This window comes from Solanum stenotomum, chromosome 1 (assembly GCF_019186545.1).
Source record: "Solanum stenotomum isolate F172 chromosome 1, ASM1918654v1, whole genome shotgun sequence".
NCBI lineage: Eukaryota > Viridiplantae > Streptophyta > Magnoliopsida > Solanales > Solanaceae > Solanum > Solanum stenotomum.
The window spans coordinates 85,720,926-85,739,764 of NC_064282.1; the positions used below are offsets into that span (position 1 = coordinate 85,720,926).

General features: G+C 32.6%; 3 protein-coding genes across 3 annotated transcripts in view; 2 read left to right on the forward strand and 1 right to left on the reverse strand.

Annotated features, from left to right (window-relative positions):
• The window catches only part of LOC125864367 (sphinganine C4-monooxygenase 1-like), a 752,368-nt gene that overhangs the window by 584,091 nt on the left and 149,438 nt on the right, over nucleotides 1-18,839 (reverse strand). The gene's annotated exons all lie outside the window — the stretch shown is intronic.
• Nucleotides 6,750-11,865, forward strand: LOC125864293 (ricin B-like lectin EULS3). The gene is made up of 4 exons (XM_049544211.1): nucleotides 6,750-7,392; nucleotides 7,464-7,586; nucleotides 10,481-10,715; nucleotides 11,663-11,865. Coding segments are annotated over exons 1-4 (948 nt in total). The 5' UTR covers nucleotides 6,750-6,804; the 3' UTR covers nucleotides 11,665-11,865.
• Nucleotides 13,780-16,663, forward strand: LOC125864163 (pectate lyase-like). Its single transcript, XM_049544084.1, has 4 exons — nucleotides 13,780-14,001; nucleotides 14,784-15,432; nucleotides 15,518-15,760; nucleotides 16,382-16,663. The coding sequence occupies exons 1-4, from the start codon at nucleotides 13,802-13,804 to the stop codon at nucleotides 16,607-16,609; spliced, it is 1,320 nt and encodes a 439-aa protein (XP_049400041.1). The 5' UTR covers nucleotides 13,780-13,801; the 3' UTR covers nucleotides 16,610-16,663.

An 18,839-nucleotide genomic window follows, 5' to 3' on the forward strand; every position in this document is an offset into this window, starting at 1 on the left:
AAACTACTTCATTTTAATTTTAATAAAGAAAGAGGGAACAAGAAAATAATTCATTCGTTCTTACTTTTGTCTTTTATATAATCTAATAAATAATAAAACAATAGGCCTTTGGTCCCACTTTAATTATTAAAGTCTTAATCTCACACAAATAAAAATTTGAGTTTATTTGTGTGATTGACTTGTTTATAGTAAGTAATGTGCTATACTTGTTAAATTGTTATTGTCATGAGAACAAATAGACTCATACCTTCCTTTTTTGAAGTAAATTTAAAGAAAAGAACATAATGACATGACAATAATTCTTAACACCACCACCAACGTAATATCAATGTTGTCCCACAAATGAATTCTGTAATTCTTACGGTTAATGCTATATTGATTTTCCTATTAATGAAAAAGATATTTTTTTAAAAAAAATGGGAGAGCTTCTGCCTAAGGAGATGAGCTGTTTCTAGATACTATAATTTAATTTTAATAGTGCCCCATCAGTAAATAAATTATCTACCACTTTTGTCTTTGTATGGTACATATTTCAATCAATATAATAGTAAAGTTGCATATACCAAAACTTTACGGGACCGCAAGCCTCGAAAGCCAAAAAAAACAAAAAGGAAGTTTTGGGCAGAATTTAGGTGCATATCTAAGAAAAACAAATATATTAGTCTAAGAAGAATAAATACATTCTTTAACGTAGCACAAAAGCCAAGTCCTCATTAAGACCCCCTAAACAAAACCAAACATAAAATTACATCTATAATATGAAGAAACTTGAATAATTTCACCCATTAGAACTTCAAAGAAAAAACTGTTTTTGTGAAATATATAAATAATAGATCACGAGTTCAAATCATGAAAACACATGTATATATTTATATGCTAATATAGAAAAATTAAAGCTTGTACTGCCTTGCAAGTAAGTCAAGCATGAAATGACGACATAATTGGCTGTCTTTAAAGTCGCAATAAGGAATGGTGTGCCGCCACGTTTACATAAAGTTGGTAATACCCAGTCCCCACATTTTAGACACACGTCTTCATATTTTTGGATGGTCATAATTTTTAATCGTTTTCGTCTCAATTTATTTATCTAATTTTGATTTGAAATAAATTTTTATAAAAATATAAAAAAATTAAAATTTTATTATCTTAAACTAAAGATATCTAGTACTTCCTCCATGTTTATTTACTAGTCAAATTTTAATTTCACACACTTATTAAGTTAGTATAGTGAATTTACCATTTTACCTCTATTAATTGATAAATAAAGGGGAAAATTAGCAAATTAGTCACAATCTCTAACATAATTATTAAAAACATCTACACTTTAAAATAATTATTAAAAATATCAATATGTCAATATTTTAGAAAATATATTGTATCCTAATATAAATATTTTTTCCTTTTATTTCTCAAATCAGGCTCAAATTAGACCCCTTGTTTTACTCCATCTTCCCGTAAAAAAAAAAAAAAAGATACTCCATTACCCACTTACCCCTCTTTCTAGGTTTTACCCCAAATTGCTCCTTTCTCTCTCTTCCCCTTTTCACCATTGTTATCTCTTTTCGTGTTCAAGAAAATCAACTCTTCCAATTTCCTACACTTTGTTCAAGACTTTTCACAATTAATTCAAAAGATTTTTCAACCATTGATAAAGGTTAATTCGAAGTCAACAAGTATTTTGTGAGATTTTTTGTGATTTTGTTTTCATAATCATCAAGTATTTTGTATTTCAAATTTTTCGTATTTAAACAGTATTGTTTGATTTTTTATTTGAGTTTTTCATATTCACCAAGTATTTTATGAGATTTTCTTCTTTTATGTATTTCAGATTTTTCATCTTTTAAACTCTACTGTTCGATTTTCTTATAATTTTATTTTCATATATGAGATTTAATAGATTGTAGTAATCTACATTAGCATTCATACATCATATATTATTTAATTTTTTATACATTCATAATTAATAATTTCTAATTTTGCTTATAGGGTTACTAATATATGGACAAGTGAATACGGATTTGAATTTGGGTTTGCTGAAAAAAAAATCAAAAAAAGGAACATGAAGAAGAAGAAGAAAGAGAGAGTGAGAAAAGAAAGTTAAATTGTATTCATATCAGGATTGTATTCATATTAATTTTTGCTCGTCAATTGTTTTTCTTTTACTCAGCATTTGTATTTTTATTAAGAACCTTGTATTTCTTTTTTAGTTTGTAGTCATTTAAATAGCTATGTCAAATTGATTTATTTTCTTAAGCATAGATGTATTCTATTTTTTTCACAACCAATTTGTATTTATTTTTTTTAGAATTTTGTATCCTTCCTCAACAGATTGTATTATTTCAACTATGTATACTATTTTTTTTCCCCAGAACCTTGTATCTCTATTTCTTTCATAGTCAATTTATATATTTTTTAGAATATTGTATCCTTCCTCAACAAATTCTATTATTTCCATTATGTATTCTATTTTTTTTAACAAAAATATTGTATCCTTTCATAAATCATATTCATATATAATGATTAGATTATATTGGGATACAATCAATAATATTTTTGTAATACAAATAAAAGAAAAATATATTTGACAATCATGTAATACAATTTTGATCACTGAGATACAATTTGTAGTTTTCACTATGAAAGTAAAATACCAATTTTAATTTAAATGGTAAAGTCAACACATAAAATATAAAAATTATTGGTATGCAATTACGATGAAAACATAATAAAAAGGAAAGTTGATTTCTTTGAAATTGTAACTGATGAGAATTTTAAGTGATATGTTTTTTTAAAAAAATATTATATCCCCTGATTTTCTCCTTTCTGTTATTAAATAATTGTATTCTTGCAAATCAAACAAATAAGAAAATATATAAATCAGATACATAACAAACTAAACTATTGACATTTTAAATAAATATTGAAAATATGTTTAATGGATCCTATTAAATGTCAAAATATTATATTCTTCTCTATTTTTTCTAACTTTACATAAATATTGTTATTATCCTTTTTCTAATTCTATAAAATTATACGTAAAATAATATTTAAAATATAAAATAATAATATATAAACGTTAAATAAAATATTATTTTTATTATATAAAAATAAAAAATAAATTTCTTAAATGAAATTTAACCAAACTTATGAGATATTTTAATTCATTAATAAGAGATATATTGATAAATATGTATATGTATGAAAGAGATATTTTAGTCTTGAGAATTTATTTTTTTCTATTTTTGCTTTTTTTAAGAAGCAAAAGTTTTTAGTTTCTTTCCGCAGAAAAAACTGCTTCTGCTTCTATTTAATAGTATTTTTGCTGATTTGTCAACCACATATTTTTTTCAACAAAAATATTTTTTTTTCTAAAAAAAGTGTTTTTGATCTCCCAATAACAGTGTCAAATAGGCTTTGAGTATAACTCATTAATGGTGTTTCTTAACAACTTCTAAATTCTTGATTATCCATTAATCATTTTCCAACAAACTAGCGAGTCCTAACCTAGTTAAGTTGTATAAAACACATTTCAACTTTAGGTTACAAACATGAAGTATTAACCCTAACCTCAATCACTAGACTAGGATTATCAATCCCTTAATTAACGTAGATTTTTGTCAATCAAATCTAATAAACTCTAACCTAATTCCTTTTTTCAATGTGAATCAAGCACTATTAAAAATACTGAAATTAGCTATGAACTTCGTCGCTAGTCCATCATCATTTTGCTGGTAGTTAATGAAAACTTATCGCTAATTTGTCACTAAGTAGGATTAGCAATAGATTTTTCTATTTAGCTACAAAAAATTTCCATTGCTAAATCCAGTTTTCTAGTAGTGAAGTTAATATATAGGGGATGTCATATGGTTGATCACTTTCTTTGAGTAGAAACATGTTATGACACATAGTGTTTCTATATAGGGAAAAAGGACAAATATATCCTCGAATTATCGAAAATAATATATATATATATATATATATTCTTTGTTATACTATTAAGATATCAAAATCCTTTTATTAGAATCATGCTATGATCAAAGAGAAAATGAGGGTTGCGGTAGTGCGGTGAAATTCTGGTGTGGATATGGTCCGTGGAGTGTTGATTGTTGTTGGTTAGTGTAGAGAAAGGAAAAATGAGGTTTATTTGGGTGTGAATTTGTTGAGTTTTTATTTTGGGGTTATAATTATCTGGATTGATTTTCGGGTGGATTTTTCAATTGTGGAAAAAAATTGAATTTTTTTGGATAGCCCATTAAGACCATGACATGTGTCCGTCCGTTAGTGTGAATAGTAGCGGATCCAGGATTATCATTAAGGGGTGTCAATAGTTGTAGACTTGTAGTAAAATATATAATTATGAGACTAGTAGGGCTAGAACACGACCTCAAAGAATTTTTACAATAGCTTAACCACTATACTAAACTTTTAACTAGTGTCAAGAGGTGTCAATACTTGTATATATATTATTAAACCCAAATTTGACTTCTATATACAATGTAATTTTCCGATGAAGGAGTGTCGCTTGACACCCCTTATCCAAGGGTGAGTACGCCCCTGAGTGTGAAGGATACAAATGTTCCACTTTTTGGACGACAAGAACTCTAATGTCTCAATAATATAGTTCAGAGATATATTTATCCCTTTTCCCCCCTTTATATATGTGTTGAGATGCGTATTTTGGGTGCCTCTCTCATTACAAGAATAAAAAAAGAACTCTCATTACTCATATATGATAAGCAAGACAATCAACAAAATTAAAGGCTGGCAAACAACTTTTTTATAGGTGGAAGAGCCATTTTGTTTAGACACGTTCTTCTAGTTCTTCCATTGCATCTCTTTGCTATAACCAACCTTTTCAAGGGTACCGTTGAACTAATTGAGAAATACATTCTGAGATTTTTCTAGATTAGAGGTTTCTTGAGGATGAATCCCGATGTTCACAGGGTCTAAAGTAGAAAAGGACCCTCAAAACTTAATAGATGAGATGTGGAAAAATTCTCAAGGCAATGGATGTTACTCAAGCTGAAGGATTTGAACTTGCTGCTTATCAACTCAAGGATGTAGCACACACTTGGTATGAGCAATAAGAAGAGAGTCATGGTGAGGATGTGGATGCGAGCATATGAAATGAGTTTGGGGAGGCTTTCCTAGATCACTTCTTTCCCAAAGAGTTGAGAGAGGCTAAAATAGAAGAGTTTGTGAATCAGAAGCAAGGGTAGATGAAGGTGAATGAGTATGATCTCAAGTTTGTGCAACTGTCTCACTATGCTCCAGAGATGGTCTAGACATGATGTCTAAAATGAGGAGCTTCATCTTTGGGTTAGGCTCTTAGTGGATCCATAAGTTGAGTTAGGTCCTATACTCCAACAAAGTATAGGGCGGTTCTGCAACGTGGGTGAGATGTTGTATCATTACGAGACTCATAGTGATAGTTGTCGGTTAATTAAAATTTCAAAGAAAGTAAAGTGTGTGTGTATATATATATATATCAGTATTTGCAATCATTTCATTTTATATTGTAAAACTTAAATGATTTCACTTTCATGTTCGTGCTTTACTTCAGTTGAGTTACTTTCAGTCCTTCAATTTAGTTTTTTGTTTTAGTCAGTTTTATTACATATCGTATGTTTCATGTACTTGCACCATTCGTTGCTGCAATCATCAACAAACGTTCCATTGTGATCACATCATCCACTCGTCATGTTCTGGTGATGCTTCCTTGCTTTCGGAGGACTCCAATTTTATTGCTTTAGTAGTAGTAGTATTTTGAGGTTGTCATGAATCTTATTCTGACACCCATCTTTAAACAGTAGATGCTTCATGGATAGATAGAGATAGAGAGTCATTCAGTTTTCGTTCAAATGTTTTTCTAAAACTCTATCTTTTATATTTTGTATTTTTAGACATCATTTGAGATTCACTTTATTTTTTTTAAATTGCTCATCAGTTTAAGCTTTTGCGTGTATGTTTTAGTCTTCCGCTAAGTAATCAACTAGGTCAAGAGTTCGCTTGAGGACTAACAATAATCTTCGAGTATCGGCCACATCTAGAGTGTAGGCTCAGAGCTGTGACATTTATACTTATTTGTTAAATAAACTTTTCTATAAGAGACAGTGAGAGTTTAAAGGGTGGGGGGTGAGGAGGTTGTTTCTACAAAAGAGATTTTTGGGTATAGTAGAGAATATAACATCTGACGAGGAGGGGCTAAGGTGTAAGTTATTTTCTTAAAAATGATAACCTCTGACAAGGGGCTAAGGTGTAAGTTATTTTCTTAAAAATGTTATTTTTATTTTATTAATTAAATAAATTTTAGAATATTTTTTCTACTTAAAATGCTACATATAATCATTTAGTTAGTTATTTACCGCATTATCAATAAATGTATTACAATCTTCTTAAGTTTTTTTCCCTTTTTCTAGTTGTCAAAAAAGTTCAAAATAAAATAATAAAACTTTATAACAAATATTTAAAATCTACTTAAAATGTTTAAGTGGAAATTGATGTCTTGTTAAATTCCTACAAATCTTCTAGTAATGTTGTGGATTCACTCTGATTTCTTCTCATTTTAAAATGAAAGGTCAATCAAGATAGCTTAACAAATCAATCACAACACACAGCAACTAAAAATGGGACATGTGTGCAATAATAATGGTAGTATAGAAAAATTAGGTATTTTCCTATTTTAAAAGTTAGCTTAACAACTAAATTAAATATAGACACATGTCACACACACCAACAATATATAACATGTAGAATCAAAGCAAAAAGATTGTGCTAAAATTTAATACTATTATTATCTAACAAATGGAATATCCTTTTGGTCACCACCACCACGGCCACCACCACCGTCGCGACGACGACGACGACGACCGTCGAGAAGAGTTTCCACCTCCCGGCCACCGACCACCGTCATACTACGATGAGCCACCACCACCTCCTCAAGTTGGTCATGTCTTTCATACTTCTCATGAAGGTGGACCACCACCACTGATGGAACCTAATTATGGCCGGCCTCACTATCCTCCGCCGCCGATGGATGATAGTTATGGTCGGACTAACTATCCTCCGCCGCCGATGGAGGAGAACTATGGTGGATCTTACAATCGTCCACCGCCGAGGTCCGATTACTATGACGCCCCACCACCACCACCTACTTCCGACTGTTCCTCTGTTGAACACGTGTCTCATGAGAGTGAGAGTGGTGATCGGCATCATGATCGTCATCGTTTTCAACCACATGTGCCTTCAGCTTTCCACCATCAAACTTCAGATCCAGAGCTTATGGATAAACCTTCTTTTAGGGTTTATACTAAGGCTGATACTAATTACTCTCTCACTATCCGTGATGAAAAAGTTGTTCTGGCTTCTAATGATCCATCAGATCCATTTCAAGTAGGTTTTTTTTCTTCTTTTGATTTTGTTGTTTACTGTGAATTTGTTGTAATGGATGAAATTTGTTACAGCACTGGTATAAAGATGAGAAGTGCAGTACTAAAGTGAAGGATGAAGAGGGATTTCCAAGCTTTGCTCTGGTTAATAAAGCTTCAGGACTGGCACTGAAGCACTCTATTGGCGCCTCTCACCCTGTATGTTCAATTCTTGGTTAACCATAAGCTCTGAAAAGAACTATTTGATTTGATTTTTTGTGCTGCATAGTTTAATGATATCCTCAATGATGCCTATATAATGTTAAACTTCACAAAGGAATGAACTTTGATAGCCAACCCATTGCTTTGTCCTAGAAAGGAGATTAGAGATTTCTACCTAATGCAAATGCTACGACTTGTGATGTTTTGGGGTGTTTCAAGTAGTACCATGGTAGAGATGGAGGGTTTAATGGAGATGAGGACTGTGAGTGTGTGAGGCGGAAAGAAAGTCAGTGCCCAGTCAATTATTTGTCACTGTATTGTGTATGTATATCAAACTGCACCTAATATCTTCCATTTCTAGCTCCTAGGTCTATCCCGAGTGTTTACTTGTGGTATCTGCATGTGTGAGATTTCCGCTGTATCAGTGTATGCTTCGTAATTCTCTTTTTTTTTGTGTGTGATTGTCCGGCGGCTTTTAGTGCAGGTTATTTCTACCTAATGCAAATGCTCTGACTTGCAAATGATGCAGGCCGGGACTTTTTCACAGGTTGCCTAGAAAAAACAGGAAAATGAATCTTTTGCAATTTAATGTTGAGTATGAAGGATAAAGGACCATTTAAATTATTTGAAGGCTCAGTTATGAGTTCTTTTAGAAGAAAAAGATATTCAAGTTTGGATTGTTTGGACTTATGGAGGGAGAGAAACCTTAGACAGTTTGAGGGAAAGTGTAATCCAATATATAAACTGAAGGGTTTTTGTTTGGTGGTGAGACTCGAATTCAGGATCATACCATGTTGCATGTTGAGTTGTGTGACCATTTCATCTAAAAAGTTTGAGCTATAAGAGAGATCACTTCATTTACTTAATTATATTGAGATCTCGAACTTGCACTTGCAGTTGACAGTTACAGATCATAAGCTATAAACAAAACAACTATAGAAGTTAAACAGTACCAACATACACGTATTGCTATTTTATCGTTAAAAAGGACTAATAAGAAGATAATGTTGATTATGTGTGCATTGCTTTTATCTGAAGGAATAGGTGGAGAGAAGGAAATGGTGTTATTGCTATATAGTTTTTTATATCTTTATAATATGTGCTCCAACACAAAAGAGACTCTTCTTGCAAATATCTAATTTCACTCTTTAGCAAGAGATCTAATTTATGCTTCATTTTCTTGGGGGTGTGAATAACTCATTGGACCCAGGTCAGTGATCCCCCTCTAGGTAGGTGAGGGCAGCCTCATAAAAAAAATGGGTGAGGGCAGATGTGCAGCTGATTTTGGGCTTAATTTTAGCAACTTGGGGTTAATTTATCAGATGTGGTTGGTTGTGTAATTGGTATTAGCTGAAACATGGTTTTAAGAGTGGTGTAGAAAAAAAAAACAAATGCATTTGATTAGTTGAGATCTAAATGATTTAGACCTCCATTAAGTGTAAACAAACAGGGCCTTAGTCGGTCCTGGATATCATAGTGAGCTTAAATGTATTTTGCACCATCTAGTTCTAGATTGATGATCAAGACAACTTGTATAAATTGCCAAACAAAGCGACGATTCTCTGTGCAACCAATGATAGCTTATTGGCTAAGAAGATTTATAGCACTTGTTTGTACACCCTGGTCACCTGAATTTGGCTTTAAGGAGGCATCGTTATTTTGTTCGTTCTTTTTTCTTTTTTTGTAGAAGCTGATGGGTATCATCCTTTATGTTAGAATTAGGAAGATAAATGTATAAGATAATTTCGCGTGCCTGATACGAGGTACCTGGAAGATGCAATTGAATTTATTGTGAATTTATCGAACTCCAAAAAAGGAGCAATAGCACCTTCTTGGTAGAAAAAGAAAATGATTATTGCTCCTTTTCTTTTATAACCTCCTATAGACTAGACTGAGATCTTATCCATTGTAGATACGAACCGACCCGTAAGATGCCGTAATATCTATTGTTTATAGTATTACAAAACTAGCCACTGCAATGAGACTATGGCTATCATGCTATTGTAGTCTGTCTTACAAATCCTCCACTGGACTCTCCACTTTAGCCTATTGTGAGCCTTCATATCCTCTTGCCAAGATCTTCTAAGGTTCCATACGGTTTCATGTGTTAAGTGGCCATCTCAGAATGTATCATCTTTCTGAAGAGAATTTGTCCCTGAATTTGTACCTTGAAACACAAAGAGAGTGTGTATGAATACCCAATCTTTTAAGATCAAGATTTGACATTGTATAAATAAAACAAGATAGTGTCCATATACTTTCTTAACCCAACTAGCATATACTTTTTTTTTTTTTTTGAGAGAAGATTTGCATATACTTTCTTGTGCAAGTTGCGTTTTGTGCTTATTATAGGAGTATTTATGTCTCTTTTCTTTCTTTATCAAAAAGAAGACATGAAACTCCTAAAATAAGCACAAAATGCAACTGGCATAGGCTTATCAAACATGAGAAAAATCTTAGGTAGACTAAACATAGAAATAGACCGAGGGTATAGGTTAAGTTCTGTTAGAACTAGAGAATAGGGAAATCGTAGCCATGTTAAGTTTGAGTTTTGATCCATTAACTGTAGAAAACCTCATAGTTAATGGAAAATTGATGAAACATGGGCATTAGTGGCTTGAGTTTATACAAGAAGTATTGACATCTTAAATAAACTTTGTTCCTTGTGATAGTAATTGCTATTGTCCTGTTGCCTACAGATGTCATACACGTGCTATATACATTTTCAACTAATATTTGCCTTCCTTGCCTCCATGCACCTTCCTATGCCCCAAGGGTAACGAACAGTCGAACACACTGTTGCTCAGGGGTCCTGTCTTACTAATATTACATGGCTTCTGATAGGGAAGGAAGCATAGAAAGTTTACATTCCTCTTGGACTTCTTTTACAGGTGCAGCTCACCCCGTACAATCCCGACGTTCTTGATGCGTCAATCTTATGGACAGAGAGCAGGGACGTGGGTGATGGTTATCGAGCAGTTAGGATGGTCAATAACATTAACCTCAATCTAGATGCATGGAATGCTGATAAAGAGCATGGAGGTGTCCGCAATGGGACCACTGTTTGTCTTTGGGAATGGTGGAAAGGAGACAACAGGAACCAACACTGGAAGATCGTTCGCTTCTGTAAGTTTGGCAACATTGCAGTGTAAAAATTGATTGTTTAGCTTGGAACCCCTAAAACCTGCACTCTCCCATGTTGTTTTATATGAAATCATTTGTTCACGAAAATTACTTGTGTTTAGTAGTCTTAGGTTGTTGAAAATAGCTGAGAACACACCCTGTTTAGCGCTTAAACATTTTAGCTATAAAATTTCTGCACTCCTATTGTTTTTGACACTTCTTCCATCAACATAGATCTCCCTCATAAAATTTGTTACTCAGTTACCTAGAGATTCAGTGCCGATCCAATTTTGGTGGATGAGCTTTATGTCATATAAGTATATTTTTGGCTTTAATACATGGACCACCTCTTATACTTGCCAACAAATTTCATTTAGACACTCAAATTAAGGCTTGTCTCAATTGAGTACTTAAACACATGAAAAAGTGTTTCTTCAGTTCAAATTATGACAAAACTTTCTCAAACATCCATTATATGGATAAGTTAAACACTTAAAATGTCACCTTCTTTAATTATATGCATTTGTCTCAATAAGCCATAAACACTTAAAATGTCACCTTTATTTATATGCATTTGTTTCAATGCCATAAAACTTTAGACCTATTCCAATTGAGGCTGATGTGTGTACTTAAAGGATAATGACATATTTTATGTGGTTAACTTAAACCTATCTTCTATCGATGCTTGAAACAATTGTCTTCTCCATGTTACTATATCTCTAGAGTTGACATATGCTTCAGAACAAGCACAACTTTTTTTTCGACAAAATTTGATCCTAAAGTGCTTATAGAAACACTTTATTATGAGTTCAAGTGTTCAATCGGAACAAGTTTTAGTTTGAGTATCTAAATAAAATTTGCTGACAAGTTTAAGGGGTTGTCGATGTATTTCCAAGCATTTGTAATAATTAATTTTTCCTCTTTTTTTGTCTAAACTAATTTAATTGCAGGATATCTTGGCGTGTGAACCATGGCTGCAATGGGGTTGATGTTTGATTTTTTTCTTTCTTCACGTGGCTTGTTACTTATGTTGTACTGTATTGTATTGTATGTCCCTCCAAAACAGTAAAAAGTAACATGAAAATAAGAGGGGAAATGCTATGGATATTGTGGGAGATGTTGGCTATAGCATGTGTGTTCAACTTATATTTTTTATTTGGTGTTATATACCAAATGAAAGCTTGTTGGTGAGTTATGTTCCTGAATGTATTTTGCATGTCAAAATATATAACTTATATACAATTTGCATACTCTCGTTGGAGAATTTTAATAGTTCGTTGGTTGACTACCTGAACTCCCCACCTTATTGGTGAGAGCTTGATTTTCCACATTGTAATTTCCTCCCCATTTCCTCTTCCCCTACCGCTGTTTTTTTAAAAAATACTCTAGTTAAACCATACAACTTTCGTATAATTTGCATACAGTTATGTTGTTGAGTGTATTTGTGTATGTCTCTGTGTGTGTCACTTTATGTTCAGTGATACAATTGAAATACAAATAGCATACTCAAAACACAAAGTACACATAACTTATTTATATAGGTCTGAAAAAAAAAGAAGAGATTTGTTCTTTGTTTCTGAGTTTCGATTTGAATATTCAATCAAAATCAATTCTTATCAACTCTCAAAATTGACCTATAAATTTCAAATAATATTTTCAACTGTTTGAAACAACCAAACAAATATAAGTTTTGGAAAAATCGTTTTTCTACTCCAAAACTTTTACTTTTCGTATGATTTTATTATATATAATTAATATAAGTATTTTAGCTCTAACATTTGTAGATCATTATTGAATATTTGGAGAACTTGAAGAAGTAAGTTGGAGCTTTAATTTAACATAAATTAAGGCTTACTTTCCTAATAAGGAATTTGATGAAATGCCTAAGTAAGGTTTCTTTTGATCTACTTAGTCTATCTATATCCCAAAAATTTACAATCTTATATGTTAAAAGTGGCAGTATTTACGTGTTTCTTCTAAATAAAACGTTAAATTCTGAAACACATGATTATGTTTAATTATTTACACTCTTTATGTGCTTATTGTCTATGTTCTTCTCAGAATTTAAATTATGTAGATTTTTTATTAATAATTTAAAATAGACTTCATGAAGAAAAAAATGCAACTGAATTAGAGTACTTTTCATATTATTTTGAGTATCCAAATTCTAATACAATTTAGATTGAAAGATAAGTCAAATTATTTTATTGATAAGCAAAAAATATCACGTAAATTGGGCTGAGTGTGTGATATACAAATTCTTAATAGCACGAAAATGTAGCGTGGGGTTGGTTGTACTCACCGACCTAAATATCCAATTTGCCTTGTAATAAAAGGATTTAAGTTATTTACATTAATAATATTTTTTTAATACCATCATTGGATTTTTACCCGTGATATTAGATAATTAAATTACCATTTTTACCTAATTATTGATTAATGTCTATTAAGAGACTTACCTATAAATTCTTAATAAATTTAACTATATAAATATTTATTACATACCGCATGTCGATACATAGAAATTAAACTCACGATAAAAAAGGTATACACAAGTAGTTGATTTTTCTTGAGAATTATTCATGACTTGTTTCACACAAACATTGAAAAGTTAGTTAGTAAAACATAAGTAGCTACCTCAAAATAAGTCTTTGGACACCCGCATTTGTTTCTTCTCAAGTTCTATTGTGTGTTGTATAATATCTCTATGTACTTCCTTCTATATTTTCTATTTTTTAGAATCTCACTTATAGGATTTATAGATAGATAAAACAACTTTCTCTTTATACATGGCTTCCCTCTAGAAATAACATGCAAAATGCAAGTCACTAGACGAAGCCAAGCCAAGATTTGAAGTTGAAGGGGCATAATCTGGATTCTAAACTAATGATTTGTACATATTCAATCAACTTTTAAAGACAAACACAAGGTTTGAACCGAAGCTACTGAATTCAACGAAATCCTTAAAACTATCTTCTAGCTCCGCCCTGAATCACAAACTTCTCCGGTGATTCGCAAGAAATACCAAAAAAAAAAAAAAAAAAACACAACTACAAAAGAAAAAAGAAAATTAAAGGAGATAAAAAGCTATGGCCTTTATTAGAGGGAATTCAATTTTGTTAATATTGTTCATATGGTTAGCTTCATTAGTCCCACATTTACATGCCAGAATTGCTGAATTTGATGCATATTTGGAAAAACAAGCTTTGGAAGCCCTCAACTCTTCACTTGAAGCATATACTCATAATCCCGAGGAAGTAACTAATGCATTCAACAAAGAAGTTGGAAAGTAAGTGGTTTCTTGATTATTTTTTTCTTCTTCTTAGTGAAGATTATGTTGCTCGATTCTTCAAACATACTGTGTGTTACATTTTATGGATGGTTCGGGCAACAAAGAATGCAGACCTAGCAAAAAATAGGGTTCAACGGACGAAAAATGTATATGTATATAGACGATACTCTATCCGTTCTAATTTATGTGAAATGTTTGAATGTCCATGGAATTTAAGAAAAAAATGTGGACTTCTGAAATTTTGTGGTCTAAAACATGTTATATTTATGTGTGGCTATAAACCTTAAACATGTCATAATTTCATGGTTATAAAATTAGCTTCTCATTAAGGGTAAACTGGAAAGTGTATAGTTAATTTTCCCCCTCAAATTTACAAGTGTCATGATTTTCTGAATGAACTAAAATGGAAAATGTGTCACATAAAGGGGAATGAAGGGAATTTCATTTAGTTGAGATTAAGTTTTTGTTATGTTAGCATGTTTATTTAGGTCCAATATTTGCTAGAAGTTTTTTTTTTCAGACTCGTTCGAGATTTATATGGCAGAAGAAAATGTAGAGAACCTCTAATGCTACAGAAACTATTTTTTTTTTTTTTGTAATATTGGATAGCGACAATCTTAAATAGAGCGACATGGACTGTGACATTTCATCATATGTATGGCTGACTTAACTTGTTTGTTCACTCGTTTGGGATTGAGGCGTAGTTGTAGCTGTTTCTTTGATTTCACTTACATAGGTATAGGAATAATGACTTGAATTTTACTTTATGTATTATGCAGTGCATTGCTGAAGTATAAAAGCTTAAGGAGGCATCTTAAAGAAAAAAATAAATGCATGGCAACCAATCCAATTGACAGATGTTGGAGGTGTGACAAAAATTGGGCTGAAAACAGGAAGGATTTGGAAGAGTGTGCTAGAGGATTTGGCCACAAAACGACCGGTGGTAAAAATGGCAAGTACTATGTTGTCACCGATGAGTCAGATGACAACGTGCAGGAACCAAAACCGGGGACCCTTCGTCATGCTGTGATTCAAGAGGAGCCATTGTGGATCATCTTTGAGAAATCAATGGTGATCAAGTTGCAACAAGAACTTATGATCACGAGTGACAAGACAATCGATGGCAGGGGAGTTGCTGTTCACATAGCCAATGGTGCTGGATTAACGATCCAATTCGTGCATAATGTCATAATCCACAACATCAGGATTCAGAATATCATATCTACTAATGGTGGCATGATAAGAGATTCTGTTAACCATATTGGTCTAAGGACAGTGAGCGATGGCGATGGCATTTCCATTTTTGGTTCCAACCATATCTGGATTGATCATTGCACTTTGTCAGAATGTACCGATGGCCTTGTTGATGCCATCATGGCTTCCACTGCAATCACTATTTCTAATTGCAAATTCAACCATCATAACGACGTAACGTTACTCTTTATTAGTTACTACCCTTAAAAAAAACAGCCATATACTAGTAGTTAAAGTTTGATTACAAATGATAATTCAGGTGATGCTTTTGGGGGCAACTGATGCCTTTCCTCAAGATTCAATAATGCAAGTCACAGTTGCATTCAATCGGTTCGGGGAGGGATTGATTCAGAGGATGCCAAGGTGCAGATGGGGATTCTTCCATGTTGTCAACAATGACTACACTCATTGGCAAATGTACGCGATTGGTGGCAGCGCTCATCCAACCATTATCAGTCAGGGTAATCGTTTCAAGGCTGCCGATAATCCTAATACTAAGCAGGTACGCTTCACCATTTTTTTTGGAAAATTCATAAATGATTATATCAGGTAGGTTCACAAGTACCTAGTGACATAAGCTAATCAGTTTTGGTAATGCAATAGTCTTTATCATACAACACTCTTTTCTTTTTAAGTCATTTTTGGTTGGAATCAAATCTATCAGTCTGGGGCGGAGCTATGTAGAGCCAAGATGGTTCAATTGGATTCCCTTCATCGTAAAATTATATTGTGATATAAAGACAAAATCGAGTTTGTTATACATAAACTGTTGAATCCCCTTGATATGTAAGGGAAGATTCTAATGTTAAGCTAAAAGGTGCTTATAAATCAGTTTGATAAGCTTAGTCAAACACCCTCGTAGTAGCAAAAAGGGTTCAAAAGTTGCTTTAGTGTGACAAGTCTAATACTTTTTGAATCTCCTTTCATAAATTCTTGGCTCCGACACTGATCAACTCAAGACACTATCCTCTCTATTAGAAAATCGGTCTTAGCCAACAAAATAACATAATTTGCACTCTTTAGTGTGATATTGTACTTTTAGATGTATATAAATACTAAACTATATGCACTATTGGTTTGTACTATGTGGATTGATAACATAGCATGATGTTGCTAAATGCAGGTGACTAAGAGGGATTACGCACCAGAATCCGAGTGGAAGAAGTGGCAATGGGTATCAGAGGGCGATTCGTTCTTAAATGGAGCTTATTTTGTGGAGTCAGGACCACAAGACAAGAAAAAAACTGCATTGACAAAAAATCATAAGATCAAGTTCAAGCCTGGTTCACATGCAGGACGGCTCACTCGCTTTGCTGGCGTGCTCAAGTGCAAACCTGGCATACCTTGTTAGTTCACGATCCTCTTACGTGCATATAATATGATGCATCAGTAAGAAGGAGATAAGTAGATTGATGATTTTTTTGACAGTAGAAGAATGGAAAATAGGATAAGAAAGAAATGGTTCTCATAAGTTATGTTTTGTTTTAGTTTTAGTTTTCTTTCTTTGTCAAGTCTTGTGACAGAAAAGGAAGTGTAGGTATCGTGAAAGTAACCAATTCTCGTGAAAAGAAAAAGAAGATATAATTACATTGATTTTTAGTTTTAGTTTTGGTGATTCCGTGCAATATAATATACCACTTCTCTATTGACCTTGATTTTCATTTGAAGATGTTAACCTGATAATTGAATCCAATATGTTAGTCCCTGGTTGTTCGTCTGTGGGTTATAGTGCTTTTTATGTAACATGGTCCTTTTCAGCCTGGTTGACCACAAAATTCTTGTTACATATTTTGGGTTCTTTAGGTCACTATATATCACAGTTTTCAGTATTGCTGCTTGATTACAACAGAATGCCTAATGTTAAGCCGATCAAGCTTAAATCAATCGCGGTAATGTTTACATTACGTTACCTTGATGAACTATTTGTTTCACATTCAATCGTAGTAATCTTGGTTGGAAACCTTTTATAAGTAATCCCATGTGGTCTTAACTGTCTTGTACGGCCTGAGATTAAGAACAATAAGAGGGTCAATTGACCCTAGAATCCATGTCATCACTCGAGTATCTTTAATCTTCCATTTACCTAGCTTTGTTGGATCAGTAGGAGCAATGCATTGCTGCAGAGTGCAGCTGCACACCTACCATTTTAATTCAATATATATTCTAATCAGCCAAATCAAGATCAAAGAGCTGCCAACATTCAATCAATACAACAAAATACATTTACTAAATATTCTCTTATCAACTCAATATGAAAATCAACTTAAAGTAATTCAAATTTGGACAAATAAAACATAAAAGTTATAAGTTATATAATAGGATTTCAAAAATATCTTGCATTAACAAAACACATAACAAGTCTCATAAAACAACCTTAAAGTAAGGAATTTAAATTATATCTATTACAACTCTAAACTTCAATAATGCGGCAGTGTGTTGGCCACATGTTCCTCATCATCTTCCTCACTAATAGACTCCTCTATCGAATCTCTTTGTTGACCATAAACTGGATGCTGAGTAGGTTGAGATTGAGAGGATCGAGGAGGGCAAGCGACATCATCGGAACAAGGGAGAATCCCTCCCGAAGCAAGTAATGCATCAAATTGAGTCTTAAGACCCGCACACTCTTGTTTAATTTTAGCATCATCATAAAGTTTTTGTGTTTATATGTTGTTGTAAGATAACTGATAAGTCTCAAGAGATCTTGACATAGTTGAATTATAACCAATTGTGTATTTATGTTAAGGTAAGCATTGATAGACTTAGGGTGTGTTTGGTATAAAGGAAAATGTTTTCCTGGAAAACAAGTAAATTTTTTACTTATTTTCTCATGTTTGGTTGGTGAGTAGAAAATATTTTCCGGAAAAGATTTTTAGTGTTTGGTTTATGAATGAAAAATGTTTTTGAGAAATATTTTATATTTTTATTAGAGTAGAAAATAATTTTTAAAAACAAACTTAATTTTTTTTTCGGGGTTGGGGGGGGGGGGGGATCGGGGGTAGGGGTGAAAAATTAAAAATTTGAAGTTGAAATATTTTTTAAAAACAAAATTAAATATTTTTTTAGGGGGCTGGGCGGCTAGAGGTGAAAAAATGAAATTTTAAAGTTGAAAATATTTTTTAAAAACAAACTTAAAATTATTTTTTGGGGGATGGGGGGTTGAGGGTAGGGGTGAAAAAATGAAATTTTGAAGTTGAAAATATTTTCTAAAAACAAACTGAATTTTTCTTGGGGGGTGGGGTCGAGGGTAGGGGTGAAAAGATGAAATTTTGAAGTTGAAAATATTTTTAAAATAGACTTAAATTCTTTTTTAGGGGATGGGGGAGGGGGTTGTAGGGAGCTGGGGGTAGGGGTGAAGGTGGGGTAAAAAATTAAAGTAAAAAACATTTTTTAAAAACAAGCTTTAGATTATTTTTTTTTGGGTGGGGGTGGTGGGGTTGGGAGGACTATTTGAAGTTGGAAGAGAGTTTTGGAAAATGTTTTCCTTAAGTTTTGAAGGGAAGTCATTTTCCTTAAATTTGAGGAAAATGAGTTGATTTGGAAAACATTTTCCAAAATATTTAACCCAACCAAACATGGAA